At 36.0% G+C, this 16,667-nt stretch overlaps 1 protein-coding gene across 1 annotated transcript; it reads left to right on the top strand.

The window, feature by feature from the left end:
- The first annotated feature begins 9,241 nt into the window (after positions 1-9,241).
- msx2a (muscle segment homeobox 2a) lies at positions 9,242-12,443 on the top strand. The gene is made up of 2 exons (XM_051859947.1): positions 9,242-9,666; positions 10,566-12,443. Exons 1-2 carry the CDS (start codon positions 9,315-9,317, stop codon positions 11,018-11,020), a joined length of 807 nt encoding a protein of 268 aa, XP_051715907.1. The 5' UTR covers positions 9,242-9,314; the 3' UTR covers positions 11,021-12,443.
- Positions 12,444-16,667: the final 4,224 nt, after the last annotated feature.

The following is a 16,667-nucleotide window of genomic DNA, read 5'->3' as shown; positions in this document are numbered from 1 at the left end:
TAGTAAGTCTATATTGTTTGATAAATTAACATTAAATGACTTAAATGACACTGTTCCTCTGTTTCGTTTCCTTCTCAGCTGTAGTGTGAACGTTTGTTAAACTTTATAGTGACAGCATTTATTTTATTTGTTTTTGCATGTCAAGTCGTTTGTAAAAGAAAGAAAGAAAAGTTCATAATTTTACTGATTCTGGAGGCTAAAAACAGCAAGAAAGGTTATTGGAGGCTTAGAATTTAGTGAAAACACCTGGCAGCAAATGTTTTACCCACTTTACCCACAATAAAATTGCATTACATTTCCACTTTAGAAAGAGCTTAAAATCTTGCTTAGGCAGGTTGTGGGTTTGTGGCAGAAGTCATCAAATAGAGAAGCTATTGTCAAAAACTTGTCTTTAAATTGAGATATATTAATCATGTTGTCAAGTCAAGTCTGTATAATGGGGCAATAAACCCAAGGCTTGATTACAGACAATGATGCTTATAGTTTATTCCCCTCTCCTGGGCGCCTGTGATGATTATGTGTTTTCTTTGAGCATCAGCTAAATGGCAGTGGTAGATCTCTAAGATTAAATGCCGTTAAATGCAACTTCTGTAAATGTTTGTTGTAGATTAGGATAAATTATAGAACTCAGGTAAGAAAAGGAATAGTTGCTCAGGGATGTTTAGATCTCTCACAATAACTAGCTAAACATGTATTTCACAATAGATTATATGTCCTTTGCAACCTGTTTGGTTCTTGAAATCAAATATCTCACGATGAATCAGCAATAAATTGACAGGAATATGTCATAAAGTGCCATAAAGTGTTAAGCAAGGGAAAGCCCAGAACAATGCGCTGCACTTGTACATGACTGCGTGACTTTCGGGCCTTTAACATTTGATATGGATTCCAACACTGAATTAAGCTGTAATTATTTTCACCACCAGCCTCATTTAGGTTCATGTGTTGAAACATGCTAAACAAGTGGAGCCACACCCTCTCTTTAGCACTGTTATGAGTCCTTAGCCACAAGCAGGGGTTGCTTAAAGTAATTTTTGTAATGATGTGCGGATAAACAGGGAAAACACAAATTATCTCTCAAAGGATGACAGTAATATTGGACCACACTGCATCAATATACACAATTTCCAAATGCTGAATGACAATTACAACTGTTTCACACATACAATTTGTTCGGTTTAATTTTTCTGCTTTATTTTTATGTCTACACTCTAAAAAAAAAAAAAAAAAGCTGGGTTAAAAACAACCCAAGTTGGGTTGAAAATGGACAAACCCAACGATTGGGTTGTTTTAACCCAGCATGTTGGGCAAACGTTTAACCCAACTGCTTAAAATGAACCCAAAATAGGTTGGACATTAAAAAACAGACACATAATTACTAGAGGCAACAATAATAATCAAAAGGTGAATGTTTATTAATAAGCAATTTAGTAAATGGGTCATTGACGAATAAGGTTTTTAAAAGTGTAAAAAAAAAGAATTTTGAAGTTTTATCAAGTGTTAACAATGAGATTATGTGGTTTTTATAATCAATTAACACTGCTTATGTCATTTTTTACAAGATATAATTTGATACAAGACATAATTTGTCACCAAAAAAGTCATTCGGTTTAACCAAAATTTTGGTTTTACCAAATGACACTTTTGGTTATAACGAATGACGATATTTTCAAACATTGCTAACAGGCTGATATCTAGCAAAAGGACAATCAAACAGTTTTTAAAATATTACAACATTTTCCATGTTTAAAAAAGCGGTTGTACCGAATGACCTGATGTTTCGGGACATGCGTATGATCAAGTGAAAATATGAATTTTTCAAATAGTTAAGAGAGAGTTAGTTACTTTGCTTCATGACCATGTGGTCCTTTGCAGGTGTCTGAATGATGTCACATCCTGTCACATAATATTGACCACATGACTTGATCCAAAATGGTCCCTTTATATTGGTTACTCCGAATGACATCAGTGAAATTCATTTTTCCAGACATTCTTTCTCATAAAATAGCAACGACTTCTACATATAATTTTAATACCATTTTGCACTATGATGTTATAAAATCACGTGTACAAAAAATATGTACATTTATTACATTTTAAGATATTTTAATCACAAATGAAATGGCTGTATTGTTTTAACTGCTGGGGTTGTCCATTTCCAACCCAACTTGGGTTGTTTTTAACAGCATTTTTAGAGTGTATCTTCTGTGATCAGCCCTGCTTTGAATTTATCTTCAAAGGGCTCACTGAACTTCAATACAGTAGTTTTTCATTTTGTTTGTTTGTATTTTCTTTTCTCCCATCTAAATCACCATAAAGCTATATTTATCTTTTTTTTTTGTCACTTCTTTGGCATTCAGATTTAATATATTGTGTTTAATGACACATTATGTTATAACGAGCTCCAGCAGACAGATAAAATCTCTTTACTTCTGTCTTCGGTTCTCAACTTTGCACAGGGTTGATGTGGTTGGATGCACACAAAGCAGAACAAAAAAGACAGTGACTCAGTTTTACACCACACACACACACACCGTATGTTACTGGTTACATTTGCACATCCTTTGCCTCGCAGCTTATTTCCTTTTAACGACAGCATCCATAATTAATGAAATATCACCTCTTGAATAGCTGGAATTAGTTGGCTCTTTGTTTGAGGCACATGGGAGGAGATATTGTGAAAGCATAGGCACTTTGTAGCTGCTGCTCGAACACTGTTAATACCACCAATACAGAGTGTATAACTGTAAAGTATTGCACTGATTCAGCACAACCTGAGAAACGCAGAATATGTTGTAGCTCCTGGGATGTGGTCTTATCCTTTATTTGGTGAGGTCAACAGTGACCAAATTCCTGATTGTGAATGATATACAACTACAATTTAAGACAGAGAACAGACAATAAGGCTTCATATAATAGATGTGAACCACTGACCCTGGCTGATGGCAATCTCATTAACCAATGCTTTATGGCTTTTAATTCACAATGTGACAGAGAGCAATAAAATGTCTCTTGAATTATAAAACATGCTGTAAAAAAAGTCCTTGGTTGAAGCAACCGCAGAGTGCAGTTGCTCGTGTGACAGCTGAGAAAAATTTGATACTCAGAAGCCACACCAAAAAGATTCTTGGTAAACTTATCAAAATCACATCTTACTTTTCGCAGAAATGATTTTGTCATCTTAACTGCTAGCACACAGGTATAATTGCATATTGCCTTGAGGAAATATAACGGTGTCAGGAAGAAGCCTTCAAGCGCTTTACACTGTGCAAACACTGATGAGGGAGTAATAAGAACCTGGATACATATAGCCAAGTGGGACACAGACAGGCCGTCCAGCTGTGTCAGAAACATTAGGCTCACTGCACATGTGTCTATTGGTATGTGAACTCACACTCAACAGCAGTTGCAGTCACAGTATAGTGGCTTCCTTTTTGACTGCACTACATATTTCACTGTATGGGGTCTAATGGAAAGAGCTATCAAACCAAACGCTTTCCGCGTGCAACTGTGCTAAAAGTCATTCTTGCCACGTGAAGAGCCTCATCTGGTGGGCTTTTTTCTATAATCAGAAAAATGGGGTCAGGTTTGATATTGTGCTGCATTTATGAACTGAATGTTCCCATAGTGCAACTCAACCCTAAAAGTGGGGTTGTCTGCTGCATCAAATACTCCATCTCTAGGGACATGAATTGTACATAATGGTCTGCTTACATTTCAGTGTAGCTTCATGAGAAGAAATGGACTGTTTAAAGGCACTGAACAGCGAAATTGTTACGAGGTCCAAACTGAAATCTTTCATTTTGTTTATTTACAGAATTTCACATTGAATGATGCAATTTTAACTTCTAGGATTATTTATTTATTTAAGAAATGGTCATTTGTGGAGGTTAAATAAATGCAAATGTGCAAATTATGTTCAAGCTATTTTAGTTCAGCAGTCTGGTACAAAAATATCCTTAAAGTCTCCCTGTGGTGAAAATCAAGTTTTAAAGTAAGTAAAAGCCCTTAGGCTGATGCAAGACCTGATCTCCCTGTCGAGGTTTATTCTGCGATAACAATCGGCTGAATGTACATTATCCCGCTTATTAAACGGCTACTTGCCACAATTGTACATAAAATATTGATCTGAGTCGAAATATTTTATTAGCTCTTTAAACGAAAAGTTTCCGCGGAGAGAGCAGTTGCTAGCGTGGCAAGTTCAAACTTGACGGACATTTAGCCTACGGTACAGTCATACCACATATTACACGACATTTCGCCACATAAATAATTATGGGCATAAGAGATATTGATCTGAGAATAAACTGATTTAAAATCGTACCTGTTTGTTATCTTATAATCCATTACAGTGAACAGAATAGTCCCAAAATGGCAGCAGCTGCGTTTGTATGAAGCAAGAGAGTGCGAGTCCGTGATACCGGATGACATAATTAAATAACTGTGACATAATTAAATAACTGATTTGACTGAGTTTTAATATTTTATTAGCTAGCAAGCGCTGCAGACTTCATTTAACCGGATGAGCCTGTTATCTGTTTTTAGCGGTTGTTATTCGCCAGAGAAACAAGTGCGCCGCCATCTTGTCTTTGAACTTCCGTTTTTGCGGTAGCTCTGTATACTTCTATGGTATTGCTGTCAAAGAATAACTAGCTGGTGAAGTAAATTTACTTGTTGTAGAGTTAACAAAAGTTATTATGAGCATTGTATGTTTAAAGCAGATGTCGTAACAAATGTCAGTAGACCGGGAAGATTTTAAAACGATCAGTTCATTCATAAATACGTAAGATCGCTGTGGAAATACAAACCGGAAGACAAAAGACAACGAGCGAAGCGCTGAAAAGGGGCGGGGCTACATAAGGTCTATAGGGGAATAACATACTGCTGGATGGCGCGATTGACCAATCAGAATCAAGTATTCCACAGAGCTGCGTAATAATGTTGTTTATATGTCTGTGTGGTGTTTTTTTTTAATATGCTTTAAGACAAACCATGAAAAACTGCAGTGATCTAAAGACAGTTTTAAAAAATGCGGTTTGAAATCGCTGGTGTTTCTGACGTCATAAACTACCTTGTAACCAATCACGTCAATGTGGGGGCGGGCTTTAGCATATCATTAACTATGACTGCTCTGAACCAGTGGAGTCTATATTTTTCTGTTAATATGAAAAATCGGGTAGATTTAGCAATAGAGCAGGGGCCTCATTTATAAAATAAAACCGTCCTAAATTTGATCTTACGATCATTTCTCAGATGTGCGTACGTGTGATTCATAGAATAAACGTACACACAGAAAACGAGTGTACCCCTCTCTTTCAGATGTGAAATCTATAAATCGCAAATAATCTTGAACTTGCACGCAGCTGAATACTTTCAGTTCTCCGCGTTTTAAACGACACCTAATTAATGTCATTTACATATAAAACATCAACAGTCATTGTCCAAATCTTTGGCGAGCAGCAAGAATAGCTTAGATTTCCAAAAACCTGCAGTAATCTGACCAGGAAAAGTGTGTACGTCTGCTCAGACCCTGACGTGCCGCTAAGCACTTTTTTCCACGTCAAAGACCGTTTTTATAAATATGAGAGTTGGCATAGATTTAAGCATATGCACACTCTAAGATCAAATCTGTGCGTACGCACACTTTATAAACGAGGCCCCAGGTGTATGGTGTATATTACGGTGCTATGATGAACTATATGCCTTTCTCCGCTGACGTTTGTTCAAATTGTTTCTAAGAATACTGATTTTAAGAAGGCTGCTGTTTGACTCTGACATGGCGAACGGGCGAATGGTTTGTAACATTAGCAACACATTATTAGCAGCTCTTTGATAATGTAGTCAAGCAAAAGGCTAATCATATTAATTGTGTCCGATGTTGTAAAAAACAATAGCTATTGTGCAGTGTTTACCTCAGTAAGTTGACCGAGTGGATCTCTGAGCTCGTGCTAGTGAGTGGAGGCGGGGCTAATTAGCATATTCATAGATTTTCAAGCTATTTTAAGGCATGAAGACATTTTTTTCACAGGAAAAAAAGTTTAAATATGTAATTTTGGTGATCAAAGATAAGGAATAAAATTATTGACTACAGGGGGACTTTAAATGCTTTAATCAGTATGCCTTTATTTAGTACTGATCAGTACAGTTCGTTTATAAAAATTGTGTAAAACATCTATAGCACTATTCAGAAATTCCTTTAACCTTTATGGGTATGAAATGACAGTATTTTCTAAATCCATCTGAACTGTAGTACTTAAAATGATGTAACTGCAGTTCAAATTGTGTCGTTCTCTCTGCCAGCCCAGTGTCCGTTGGGGTCCGTTGTTGAATTACGCACCAAAGCAAGCAATAAACCTGATGGGAAAAGTGATTATAGTATGTCCAATTATCCTGTGCATTCTCTAACATGGATTTGTTACTCTTCATTTCTGCTAATTTTGCCATCCTCAGACTGAAATTGAGTTGTTTACAGGTTTCTGTTTCCCTATCATTTGCTCACTGACCCTCAAAAAGCAATTTGGGACATACAATTGAAAAAGTAAATTCACTGTAAAATATGTTGCGAGCAGTGCAAGTACTAGACATTTAAACCTTTGTTGTGTTTAACATTTATTTGGCATTGCAGTTTTGTCTTAGTTTGTGTCATGCTTTGGTCTTTATGTTTATATACAAAAGTAATGAAGACCAAATTGTGTGAGCATTGCTTTCAAATTAAAAACATGTAGCCGTGTCAGTTTGTGTCAAATCTTATTGACTCCATGTTCTTTTCGATTTCCCTTTTTACAGAAAAAAATGTGTCTTGACTTAATTAGGTCTTCCACTTTAATCAAATCATAATCACACAATATCTGAAAAGTTTTTCCAATCCATTTCTGTAACAGCCATTCCTTTTGGCCCATGCTGAATAACAATCTGCCTTACAGCGCCACAGGCCACAGCAGCCAAATCCTTGTCAAGGACTATCTGTTCAATTCCCTCCAGTGTTGACCCTGTACATAGAGTTTGTATTGCATATTATGTGACAGTATTGGCAGGAATGAACTTCCTGACGTTTTCTCTTTTTCCACTAATGAGCACAATATGCTGTTCCTGCTATAATCTTAATGACATTTTATTCTTCCACTTAATTCTCTAGTTTAACATTCTACACGACTTTAAAGATGAACACAAATTAGCCTGACTTTTAACCCCAGAAGTGCACCCTAATCACTGCTATTACAGAGGGGAATATGTAAAGGTGAACTGCTAAAATGATTCCCATAGCATTTAAGTATAGAACGCAAGTGATGCGAACACAGTGATTCATAAAGCTTAATGAAGCCATAAGCCAAGGCCTTTGCCACAGAATTAAACCTGTCACGATTACAGAGTATGACTCCTCTGGAGAGCTGTAATAATGGTGCAGGAGCCCAGACTTGGTGGAGACACTTAAGTGTTAGTTTTGACAGGACTGACTTGTACTTCTGCATTCTCTAGGAATCAAATAATTGCCACAGTGCAATGTAAATTCTGCAGTGGGAAAAAGGGAGTTGCATGTTAAGTTTGTTTTGCATTGCGTTTGTTTCGATTTCTTGCATAAACATCACTGACAAGCCTGATTTGTGCAAAGATCCTAACATTAAATGCACATTTAGTTTCTTAGCAAAGCTGTTCCATCGTTTTTACTTTGTCAGTGTGACGAAACTCTGATGAAACAGAGTAGAGTTCATAGCCTTTAAAGTGACAGACTCAGGCTATATGAGTGGGCGCCATACACCTTGAGAGGGTAGCAATTTTCCGGTATTACGGTTAAATCCTGGTAAAAAAGAACCGGATTCCAGGAGCCTAATTACAAGGTGTTAATAGCAACAACAATATAATTACTGTAATTTACATGCTAGCCTGAAACATTTGGTCCCCTCTGAATGTATGTCACAAATGTTATCAGTTATCAGATTTTGCTGTTGCTGTTTTTAGGTTTTAATAAATTGTTGTTTTTTTAAATAAACACATTAAAGGGACAGTTCACCCAAAATTGAAAATTCTGTCATTAATTACTCATGTCGTTCCACACCTGTAAGACCTTCGTTCATCTTCGGAACACAAATGAAAATATTTTGATGATATCCGAGAGGTTTTTTTTATCCTCCATTGAAAGCAACGAAATTACCACATTCAATGTCCAGAAAAGTAAACATTGTTAAAGTAGTCAACGTGACTACAGTGGGTCAACCTTACTACTAATACTTTTTGTGCACCAAAAAAAAATAAAAAAAAAAAATAACGACTTTATTCAACAATATCTAGTGATGGGCGATTTCAAAACACTGCTTCATGAAGCTTCGAAGCTTTATGAATCTTTTGTTTTGAATCAATGGTTCTGAGCGTGTATTAAACTGCCAAGGTCACGTGATTTCAGTAAACAAGGCTTCATTACGTCATAAGTGTTTCGAAATTTCAATGGTTCACCACTGGGGGGCGTGACTTTGGCAGTTTGATATGAGCTCCGAACCACTTATTCGAAAAAAAAAAAAAAAAGATTCGTAAAGCTTCGAAGCTTCATGAAGCAGTGTTTTGAAATCACCCATCACTAGATATTGTTGAATAAAGTCGTTATTTTGGGGTTTTTTAGCGCAAGAAAAGTATTCTCGTCGCTTCGTGACATTAAGGTTGAACCACTGTAGTCACGCTGACTATTTTTACTACTTTTCTTAATATTGAATGTCGTAATTCCGTTGCTTTCAATGGAGGATAAAAAAAAAACCTCTCAGATTTCATTAAAATATCTTAATTTGTGTTCTGAAGATGAACGAAGGTTTGGAACGACATGAGGGTGAGTAATCAATGACAGAAATTTCATTTTTGGGTGAACTAACCCTTTAAAACTTTGGAGTCAGTCCAAATTCTTGAAAGATATTTCGCTTTAAAATGGTTCTTGTAAAAAACGTGCCTATATGAATAGTCAGTAGGCTATATGAAGTGATAAGCTTTGATTAATGTACAAATTATTGATGTGAGAGTAATTTGAAGAAACTTAAAGTCTAATTTTAGCTTATTTCTCCACTATTATGGTCTAAATATAACCTTTTTATCCGGGAAGAGTATCATTTAACGGCTCAGGATCTTCACTGCAGATCTTTTGATGAGGCAATCACCTACAAACACTCATTTTGTGTCTCAGGATGTCCAAAAAGGCTAAGTAGGCGGCTCTTAAGTGATTTAGACGCAGCCTCTGACTGAACGATGATTGGATCAAACTTTGGATACTCTCGAAACTTTTGTCAAGTTATTGTTAGTCATGTAAGTTAAGCAACGAAGAGCGAGCCCACAGCTTAATGGTTCGTTCTCAAGTTTCCATGTGGAATATAGATATAGTTATTTTACGCGGAATGATTTCAGCTCATTATAAAGGTAAAGTGTCCTCCGATGAAGATGATGATGACCACGGTTCACGGTCATCTCCGCCGGAGCCTTCGGTTCGGACGCAGAGTCTCCCGTTCAGCGTCGAAGCCCTTATGTCGAAGAAAGGAAGGAGTGAATCAACTTCACAGGAACTCATTCAGATGCCATGCATGATAAATAAGGACGATCGATCCGTGAAATACTCAGTGGATTCGTCCAAACGTTGTGAATCTGTGAAAGAGGACTTTTCCTGGATCAATAAACCCAGATTATCAACATCACCACGTAAGTTACCAGTTTATAAAACACTAAATTATAACGTTATAGTGTCTGAATGACATTATATATCAGATATTAAACAACGTAGCATCTTCTTGAGCCTTTCCCAAAACTAACTTTTTTGTGATAAACTAGTGTTAGTGTGATTTTTAGTGATTCAAGCAGAATAAATGGATTTGTTTTGTCATTTAAATGAAAAATAGGGGGAAATGGATCGATGTAGTGACAACTGACAAGCACATAAACAAGAGAAAAAGACATTATTTACAAGCATAATAAGAAAGTCTGATTTTCAAACTAAGTACACTCTGAAAATGCTGATGGGTTAAAAATAACTCAAGTTGGGTTAAATATAGACAAACCCAGCATTTGTGTTGTTTTGACCAAGCGGTTGGGTTAAATGTTTGACCCAACCTGCTGGTAGCCTAGTTTTATTTAACTCAACTATTTTTTAAGAAATTACTGTAATGCTTGCTTAAAATGAACCCAAAATAGGTTGGAAAATAACATTTATTAATATGTTTAATAAATGAACATTTATTAATAAGTTGAATAAATCATAATTAAATAATACACGTTTATTAAATTGCTTATTAATAAATGTTCACCTTTTGATTATTATTGTTGCCTCTAGTAATTATGTGTCTGATTTTTAATTTCCAAACTATTTTGGGTTCATTTTAAAACAGCCATATAGTAATTTTAAAACAACAGTTGAGTTAAATAAAACTGGCAAACATTTAACCCAGAATTTTTTAACTTTTTTAATTTTTTAGAGTGTATTCAGGCATTGTATACAGCAGAAATTATCTGGTTCACAATGTATTTTATGATTTTCCCTTGTGTTAAAGCAAATTAGTCAACCCATGCTGTTTTACAAGCTAATTTATGAACTAATTTTACAGGACCTCCGAGTCCCGCAACATGCACTCTCAGGAAGCACAAGACGAACCGTAAACCCCGAACACCTTTCACCACTACTCAGCTCTTGGCCCTCGAACGGAAGTTCCGTCAGAAGCAATATCTGTCTATCGCAGAACGCGCTGAATTTTCCAGCTCTCTCAGCCTGACGGAGACACAAGTGAAGATCTGGTTCCAGAACCGAAGAGCAAAGGCCAAGCGACTGCAGGAGGCAGAGCTGGAGAGGCTCAAAATGACCAGCAAACCCATCTTGCATCCTGGCCTCACTCTACCGTTTCCACTCTGTACGCAACCCCAGACAGCAGCTCTATTGTGTGGACAGTCTTTCCCTTTCAGCAGACATATGCTGCCCTTTGCACCTGTAGGAATATACTCCATGCCGGTGGGTTACAGTATGTGTCCTTTGTCCAAAGACGGCTACTCTGTGGAGCCAGTCTAGAGGATCTAAACTATTGCATCAATATTAACTTTTCACGGAAACACTTCTGGTTTATCTGCTGGACTGACATTTGACACATCAACATGGGTTGTCATAAGATTTTATATATGCACAGGATTACTTTTTACACTAATTTCTATTTTTAATTTTTGTGACATTAATTTACTTTGGAAACCACAAAGAACAAATGAAATGTAGACTTGCAGGTTTAAAGTCCCCCTGTGGTGAAAATCATGTTTTTAATGTTGTTTTTATGTCAATGTGGTGTTTTTAATATGCTTTAAGACAAACCATGTGCAAGTCAACACGATTGCTGAGTATTTTCTCTTTAAAACCAACCCAATCTCACATCAATTCGTACGTATTTTACGCTAATTCGTACGACCTAACTGTACATTTTTTGCTAAATCGTATGTATATTACGAGTTGCCAAATTCGTATGAATTCATACGAATGTCCTACCCCTAACCCCGCCCCTAAACCTACCCGTCACTGGGGTTTAGACAAATCGTACGAATTCATACAAATTAGCCACCTCGTAAAATACGTACGAATTGGTTTTGAGATAGCATTGGTAAAACTGCAGTGATCTAAAGACAGTTTCAAAAACATGGTTTGAAATCGCTGGTGTTTCTGACGTCACAAACTACCTTGTAACAAATCACGTCAATGTGGGGGCGGGCTTTAGCATATCATTAACTGACCGCACAAGGGAGTCTCAAGAAAAGCCATGGTTATCCCAGTATATTTTTCTGTTGATATGAAAAATTGGGTAGATTTATCAATATAGCGGCTATGATGAACTATATGCCTTTCTCCACTGACAAGTTGTTCAAAGCGTTTATAAGGATATTGATTTTTAGAAAGCAGCTGTCTGACTCTGAGATGATGAACGGGAACATGGTAACATTAGCAACACATTATTAGCTGTTTGATAATGTAGTCAAGCAAAAGGCTAATCATATTAGTGTTCAACGCTGTAAAAAGCGATACCAGTGTGCAGCGTTTACCACTGACCGAGTGGATCTCTGAGCTCATGCGAGCGAGTGGAGGCGGGGCTAATTATCATATTCATAGATCCGTGTATAATAAATGAGGCAAGGGTGTCGAGTTACATTCAAGCTATTTTAAGGCATTAAGATTTTTTTTCCACAGGAAAAAACTTTAAAAATGTCATTTTGGTGATCAAAGATGAGTTTTAAGGGATAAAATTATTGACTACAGGGGGACTTTAATTTTTCTGATTTTTATGTGTTCTTGTAACTTTTCTTAAATTTCCAGGGTATTTTAGGATATTATATTACCCAATGTTTTGCATTAAAATATTGATCTAAGTGTGATTTTGAGTCACACTAAAGAAAATGTCAAATATATTAATTATTCTACCACATCAACTTAGAATAAAGTATATTTGTATAATGAATCCCAATTCAAATGTGTTTATGAGAAGCAAATGTAACATATATTTTACACTGATTCAGAGTCACACCGAGGCCAGTGCATTTTTTCATTTCCTAATTGGAAATTTTAGAGGAAAAAACTATTAAGATTAAACCTTTTTTTCCTTAAATTTCTGAGGTGTTTTAGTTAAACATTGGAGAATGAGATCAGCTCACGCTTTAAGTCGCATGATTGCTAATGCTTTTTAAATTGAGCTGCTGAAAAGAGGCTTTTAAGCGTCCATGCTCATAATCAGTGGAAATGTTGTTTGACCTGTGGAGCTCTCTTCATGCTGGTGGTCCCAGGAAAGTTAATTAAATGGTGTCATTACATGACGCACTAAAACACTGGGTTAGCCGCGTAAGTATTTCAGTTCGTAAATCTCTCTGTGTGCTGCAACCAAGGAATGTGTCGACCTGATGCATTTCTAAAATGATCTTAAGAAAGTCAGTGTTGCATATAATTTATGATGGATTAATTGGCTTTGTTGTATCGCCTTTCCATGAAATAATCTATAATCTTCTACTGGTGTAATTACAAATATGTGGGTATCTACACACAAAAATAGCCCAATATAATAGCCCCCTTCAGTCACAGTCCCTGAGCCGGAGTGATTGAGCGCAACTGCTTATTTTCCATAGACACCAACCGTGTCTTAGCATGTCCCTTGATACCACTGAACAGATAGGTCTTCTCCGCCTGGTCTACCCTTTTAAAAATACCCTTGGCTTTGTATTGTAATTTGACTTTGAGCCTTAACTGATCGTGAATGCCGAGCTCTACATCAACCAGACCCTTTACTAATTGTCCTTACCCTCCAAGTTTAACTCCACCAGTGTGAAATGGTGTATGAGAGCTCAGTGATAAAGAGCAAAAGCATTACATGATTGGCTTCACCTTCTTTTGCTCACTTAACTGTGGCATTGTCTGGCACCGACAAAGTGTTTCCCATTACTGTACACCCATGTTACAATTAGCAGTCATTTCACAGTCCATTTCTATGTCTTTGTTTTTAAAACAAGCTGCAACATTAGTTTGATAACAGATCTTTCTGTGGCACAAAATTGACTTTCGACCCGAGAGGGTTTCACTTCATCTTGGTCGAAACTCAAAAGATCCTCATGCCAAGGAAACTGTTCAGTCTATTGAGTGGAAGGCTTTGATCCTTAGCGACTACGACCAGGGAGGTCTAAAAAAGGTGTTTTTACTGTATTTATTCATGCAAATGTTGCACTTTAGACTATTAAATGAGTCTGAGAGAAAAAGGGAACCATTTACCAAATAATAGACTCTCACTGACCTTAAAACTCTTACATTTATTCATTTACATGTAGCCAGATTTTTTAGTACATAAATAAATAAAGAGACGATAGAAATAGAAAAAGTAAGAGCTAATATTAATGGGTCAATTCTTGACTTTTAGCATTATTTACATTATAATATAACTGAAACAAATTAATTTATTACAATAGATAAAACAAAGTCACTAACAGGCACATCTATAGATATTGTGTTTAACAATAATATGTACATATGCATTTTCCGTATGAAAATCCATTCCATAAAATTTTTTTTTATAAAACTTTTGCATTCCAGGGTCTGTTTGGACCCAGTGGAACATATGCTTATAAAACAGTCAACTTACTAGTCAACTAAAACTATATTGTATCTAATCAGTAACTTCTTGATAATGAGTGAATGCACAAAAGTTTTGAATGTTACCATGTTTTTACCATGCTATTACTTCATTTACGCCCTTTTTATTAATTAAAAAAGTTGAGAAATTTAAAATTTTTCAAGAGCTACAGCAAAAAGCAGTGTAATACAAGAAAAGATATATTTTTTTATCAAGAAATTTCACATATTTTTATTTGAATGTATCATTAGATGAAATTTATATGAACATATAATATGAGAATGACCAGTATGGACTCCATTGACCAATGCATTTAGTTAAAGGGAACCTATAATGCCCCTTTTACAAGATGTAATATAAGTCTCTGGTGTCCCCAGAATGTGTCTGTGAAGTTTCAGCTCAAAATACCCCACAGATCATTTATTATAGCTTGTCAAATTTGCCCCTATTTGGGTATGAGCAAAAACACGCTGTTTTTGTGTGTGTCCCTTTAAATGCAAATGAGCTGCTGCTCCCCCTTTCCAGAAGAGGGTGGAGCTTTAACAGCTCGTGCTTCGGTTGCTTAACAACAACAAAGCTGGAGAATCTCACGCAGCCAAAATGAGGATTGTCATTAACGGTGTTCAGCCTTACATTGTTCAAACCGGAGTCGACACTGATGGAGAGACTCAGGAAGAAGTTACAACTTTTAGAATGAAACTGGACGTTTCTGAATGGTTAGTGGATAAATTTATGTAGTTGCTGTGGAGTTGATTCAACTCATCGACTAGCATGTGCCGTCATGTTAATCTTTTGTGCAAATCCAGCGTTGAATTGACTCTCGTTTGTGAAGCAGTCCGGCGTAAAATGACGGCATGATAACAACACTCTACTACAACAACTCTTCCTCTTCTCTAAAGCAGCCCAACATGGCCTCACCCCATTTGTTGCGTGTTCTCGGGGGCGGGGCTTATGTACATTTTAGGGTTAGTGATATCACTAGCCCAGGACGAAGCTCGTTGTAGTTTGTTGTAGTCCTTAAAAAGCAATTTCTGTAAAAGAAAATATCTCCCTTTGCATTGAATTTTGAGCGTCGTACCTTTGCAGATGTTATGATCAAACAGCAACATTAAATGCTAACTAAAGTTAAAAAAGTGAAATCATAATCAACCACCCCTTTAAATTCATTTGAAACGTAGGCTATAACTCATGAATGCTCAAAACAGTCTAAATTTATGAAACCTACATAATGTTTTTCTAACAAAACAACATCAATATTACTCTGAAATGTTTTCAAACACTTGCACTTTTACTTTCATATAAAAAAATGATAAACGGCTTGAATCTCATGCTGCAACGGTTCATCAACAGGTGGCAGCAAAGTGAAATGTTTGCTTTTTCTTTTTCAAACCCTTCAAACAAAATGTGTGTGTGTTTGAGTGTAGGAAAGAGGCTACGTGTATTTTACAGAAGTAATCTGAGACAAATCTAACAAATAGATGTTAAAAAAGAACATAATTTCCCAAACCCAAAGTTCACTTTCGGGTCAAAACGGACCCGAACGTTTAAGGTGTAACAATTTAGTTTAAATGTATAAAAAAAATATTAGTATAAAAATAATTTGACTTAAATTTTAATTAAAAACTACAATTACGTAATTTTGATTAAAAAAAAATGTATGTATCTTTCCGGGTCAAAATGGGCCCAAATGCAATAGGAGGGTTAAAAGAGTCGGAAGTCCTTGGATATTTTTCTTACAAAAACGCGTCACTTCACTTCAGAAGGCCTTGATTAACCCCCGGAGCCGTATGGATTACTTTTATGATGGATGGATGTGGTTTTTTGGGCTTCAAAATCTCGTTACCATTGACTACCAATTATAAAGCTTGTAAGAGCCAGAGTATTTTTTAATATAACTCCGATTGTGTTTAACTGAAAGAAGAAAGTCATATACACCTAGGATGGCTTGAGGGTGAGTAAATCATGGGATAATTTTCATTTTTGGGTGAACTATCCCTTTAAGTCCCACATTTAAAAAAATGCAATAGCTTCAAAACATTATTGGCTTCCTAGATGCTGCTATTTACATATTTATTTTACTTATCTAACTGATTTGGTCCTGCTGATCTTGTGCCAATATATAGGGCGACATATTTTGATTGTTATCCAGCAGTGTTGGTGTTTTAAATATGTCCACTAGATGTAGCAATTTCTTTGAGAAAATATAGGCAAGACAGTCCATTTATAATGCACATTAAATAAAAAAAGCAACAAGACATTTTTTTTTTTAAAGTTCACAATAAAATATTTTATAGATATTACATTATAATGTATCTATATTTATTAGTATATTTATTGTAACACTGCACTTTTAACAGTACATTTTAGTGAAACAAAGGCGGACAAATAATTTTTATGTTTCCCAACAGAAATAAAAATGAATGTAAAGACATACTACCACTAACATCTGATAGACCCCGGGTGTATTTTATGTCACAGAAGTACATCTTCTGCAACGTTTTTACCTGCTCAAGGTTGCATCGGTGAACAAATCTCCGGTGCCTGTCATTTTTTTATAGACACACAAGTACA

The sequence above is a fragment of the Ctenopharyngodon idella genome, chromosome 14, assembly GCF_019924925.1.
Source record: "Ctenopharyngodon idella isolate HZGC_01 chromosome 14, HZGC01, whole genome shotgun sequence".
Classification (NCBI taxonomy): domain Eukaryota; kingdom Metazoa; phylum Chordata; class Actinopteri; order Cypriniformes; family Xenocyprididae; genus Ctenopharyngodon; species Ctenopharyngodon idella.
The sequence above is the reverse complement of the archived record's forward strand: the minus strand, read 5'-3'. Positions and strand labels throughout refer to the sequence as shown.

Bases quoted from the DNA above. Each gene is read 5' to 3' on its own strand.
- msx2a (XM_051859947.1), top strand. From the start codon at position 9,315: ATGGTTCGTTCTCAAGTTTCCATGTGGAATATAGATATAGTTATTTTA. The intron at 9,667-10,565 runs GTAAGTTACCAG...CTAATTTTACAG, and splicing joins CAGATTATCAACATCACCAC to GACCTCCGAGTCCCGCAACA.